The sequence below is a fragment of the Grammomys surdaster genome, unplaced genomic scaffold, assembly GCF_004785775.1.
Source record: "Grammomys surdaster isolate TR1022 unplaced genomic scaffold, NIH_TR_1.0 100073, whole genome shotgun sequence".
Classification (NCBI taxonomy): domain Eukaryota; kingdom Metazoa; phylum Chordata; class Mammalia; order Rodentia; family Muridae; genus Grammomys; species Grammomys surdaster.
This window is the reverse complement of record NW_021608289.1, coordinates 1-3,044: the sequence shown is the minus strand read 5'-3', so window position 1 is coordinate 3,044 and position 3,044 is coordinate 1. Positions and strand designations below refer to the sequence as shown.

The following is a 3,044-nucleotide window of genomic DNA, read 5'->3' as shown; positions in this document are numbered from 1 at the left end:
GCTGAGACACAAGTATTTTAATAGGCGAATTTAAAAAATATTATACAAATCAATCTGCACTCAAAATTTTCGAATATAGTGATGTTAGCAAATCTTCCATTTGCTATTAAGATCTCAGTAAACCACAGAAAATTCATGAAGATGAGAACCTTTCTAAATGTGAACATTATAGCAAGTCATTGTATAGATTGTCTATGGAAGAGTAGCAATTCCTGTCTTCAGACACATCTCCTTAAAAGTATATCTTAATTATATTTTTTATAACAAAGAAAATCATTTTGGTCCAGTAACAAATAATTAGTTTTCTGTTACAGGATGTGATAACCTTTAAGGATGTGGCTGTGGACTTCTCACAGGAGGAATGGGAATGTCTCAGTTTTGCTCAGAGGACATTGTACATGGATGTGATGTTGGAGAATTACAACAATCTATTGTTTGTGGGTAAGTATGCACCTCTTGTTGAATCCTGAATCTTTCTTTGAATTTTCCTACATTGTGTTTATGTAAACTCTCTGAAAAATCCAGAAATCCCCAAATGAGGGAAATTCTGTTAAAAATCATTACTATTTCATTGTGTTTCCTTTACATTTCTCTGCTTTCTTTGGAAAGTAACCAGTGCTATATTCTCTGAGATCTCCTCCTACCTGTCATTTAGTTTCACTCAAGAGTTTCTTTTTTGTTTGTTTGTTTGTTTGTTTTTCGAGACAGGGTTTCTCTGTATAGCCCTGGCTGTCCTGGAACTCACTCTGTAGACCAGGCTAGACTTGAACTCAGAAATCCGCCTGCCTCTGCCTCCCAAGTGCTTGGATTAAAGGTGTGTGCCACCACTGCCTGGCTCCAAGAGTTTCAAGTACAAAAAAACTAAATATTCAGAACAAGTAATTATATTTCTATGCATATAATAGTTGGGATATATTAATCTTATAGTTGCTTTAAAATGTTTCCTTATTTATAAATTTAAAAAATGCATAAAGTTTCAAGTTGATATAGAGCTGTTGGTTCAAATACATTTTTAATTTAGTTTTGACATTTGTTCTCTGTGTTTAGTTCTGGGACAACTTTATGTTTATTCTGGCATCTTGGACGTTCAAACAAACCTATTTAGTGGTTTCTATGACAATGTCAGTTATATCATAAATTTCTATCTGAACAAAGGTACACAATGTCACTCTGAATCGAATTGTAAACATAAAATTAGAGATATATTGGTCAGAAAGCTACTTTCTGAAATTTCATAAAAGATTGATCACTTACTTATCCTATGTTTTGCAAAGTTAACTTTTCTTTTGTTTTCTCTTTTTATTGGTTCTTTTATTTATTTACATTTCAAATTGTATTCTCTTTCCTGTTTCCCTATCTACAAATACTCTATCCCAAGGCCCACCCTACTTCTACAAGAGTGCTAACCACTCCATCCTTCCTGCCCTAGGATTTTTTTTTTTATCCTAGGGCATCATTCCTTCACAGGACCAATGGCCTCCTCTCCCACTGCTTCCAGATAAGGCAATCCTCTACTCCATGTATACTCTTCGGTTAGAGGTTTACGCCTTGGAGGCTCTGCTGAGTCTGGCTGGTTGATTTTGTTCTTCTTTCCATGGGTTTCCAACCCCCTTCTGCTACTTCAGTCCTTCCCATAAATCCGCAATTGTAGTACTCATACTCAATCCGATGGTTGGCTGTAAGCATACACATCTTTATTGTTCAGGATCTGGCAGAGCTTCTCAGGAGACAAAAATATCAGGCTCCTGTAAGCAAGCATTTTATGACATCAGCAATACAGTCAGTGTATAGTGTCTCCATATGGAATGGATCTCCTTGGTTGGGCAGTCTCTGGATAACCTTTCCTTTAGTCTCTTCTTCACCCTTTGTACCTGTATTTCCTCTTCTGGGTTAATAGTTTTGAGATGGGTAGATGGTACAATTTTAAAATAAGATGTAGAAGGCTATTATCCTTTGCTGTCATTTGATATAGATCAGATTTAAGGTTCTTCTGAGGATACATGTAATGATTTAAAAAAGAAAAAAACATCTATTGAGACCACAAGTCCATGATAATGTATATTTTACCTAAAACTTCAGCAAACATTGGTAGTTGAATCACTTACTATTCATTTAAATAACCCTTGTCATCCCTAATTGACCTTTTTTCAGAAAATCATGCTATATGTGGAAAGTATGGAAAGGACTTGATTCAAGGCACACATCACATTGCGCATGAGCATGAAAATATCCAAAAGAAGTCTTTTAAGTATAATGAGCTTAGCAATATTTTTCATGAATCTACCAAAACTACACCATATAAAACTATCCACAGTGATGCTTCTCTTCAATCCTCAAACCTAAAAAGACATAAAACTGAAAACACTAAAGAAGTTTGTGTAAACTGTCTAAATGTGTGTTCTATCGTTAGACTCAATCAAGGAATCCATGAAGACAACAAAGAAGATGATAGAAATAAAGAATTTGATAAGGTTTCTGTTTCTAAACGTAAACTCGAGCTGAAGCAAAACAATACAGATGTGAACACTTACAAGTGCAGTGAATTAGACAAATGCTTTATACAGAGAAACAATCTTCAAAGTCAGCAGAGAATTTATTCAGGAAAGAAACCTCACAAATGTAGTAAATGTGACAAATGCTTTACCCAAAAATCCAGTCTTAGTATTCATCAGAGAATTCATACAGGAAAGAAACCTTACAAATGTGGTGAATGTGACAAATGTTTTTCCAGACAATCCCATCTTAGTATTCATCAGAGAACTCATACAGGAGAGAAACCTTACAAATGCAGTGAATATGACAAATGCTTTACTGACAAAAGTAATCTGAGTGTTCATCAGAAAATTCATGCAGGAGAAAAACCTTATAAATGCAGTGAATGTGACAAATGCTTTTCCAGACAATCCCATCTTAGTACTCATCGGAGAATTCATACAGGAGAGAAACTTTATAGGTGCAGTAAATGTGACAAATGCTTTACCAAGAAGTTTAGTTTGAGAAGGCATCAGAGAATTCATACAGGAGAGAAACCTTACAAATGTAGT

At 34.9% G+C, this 3,044-nt stretch overlaps 1 protein-coding gene across 1 annotated transcript; it reads left to right on the top strand.

The window, feature by feature from the left end:
* Positions 1-314: 314 nt before the first annotated feature.
* On the top strand, positions 315-3,041 carry LOC114635363 (zinc finger protein 525-like; the record flags this gene model as incomplete). Its single annotated transcript, XM_028783990.1, has 2 exons — positions 315-441; positions 2,152-3,041. Coding segments are annotated over 2 exons (1,017 nt in total), but the record flags the coding sequence as incomplete, so codon positions are not given.
* Positions 3,042-3,044: the final 3 nt, after the last annotated feature.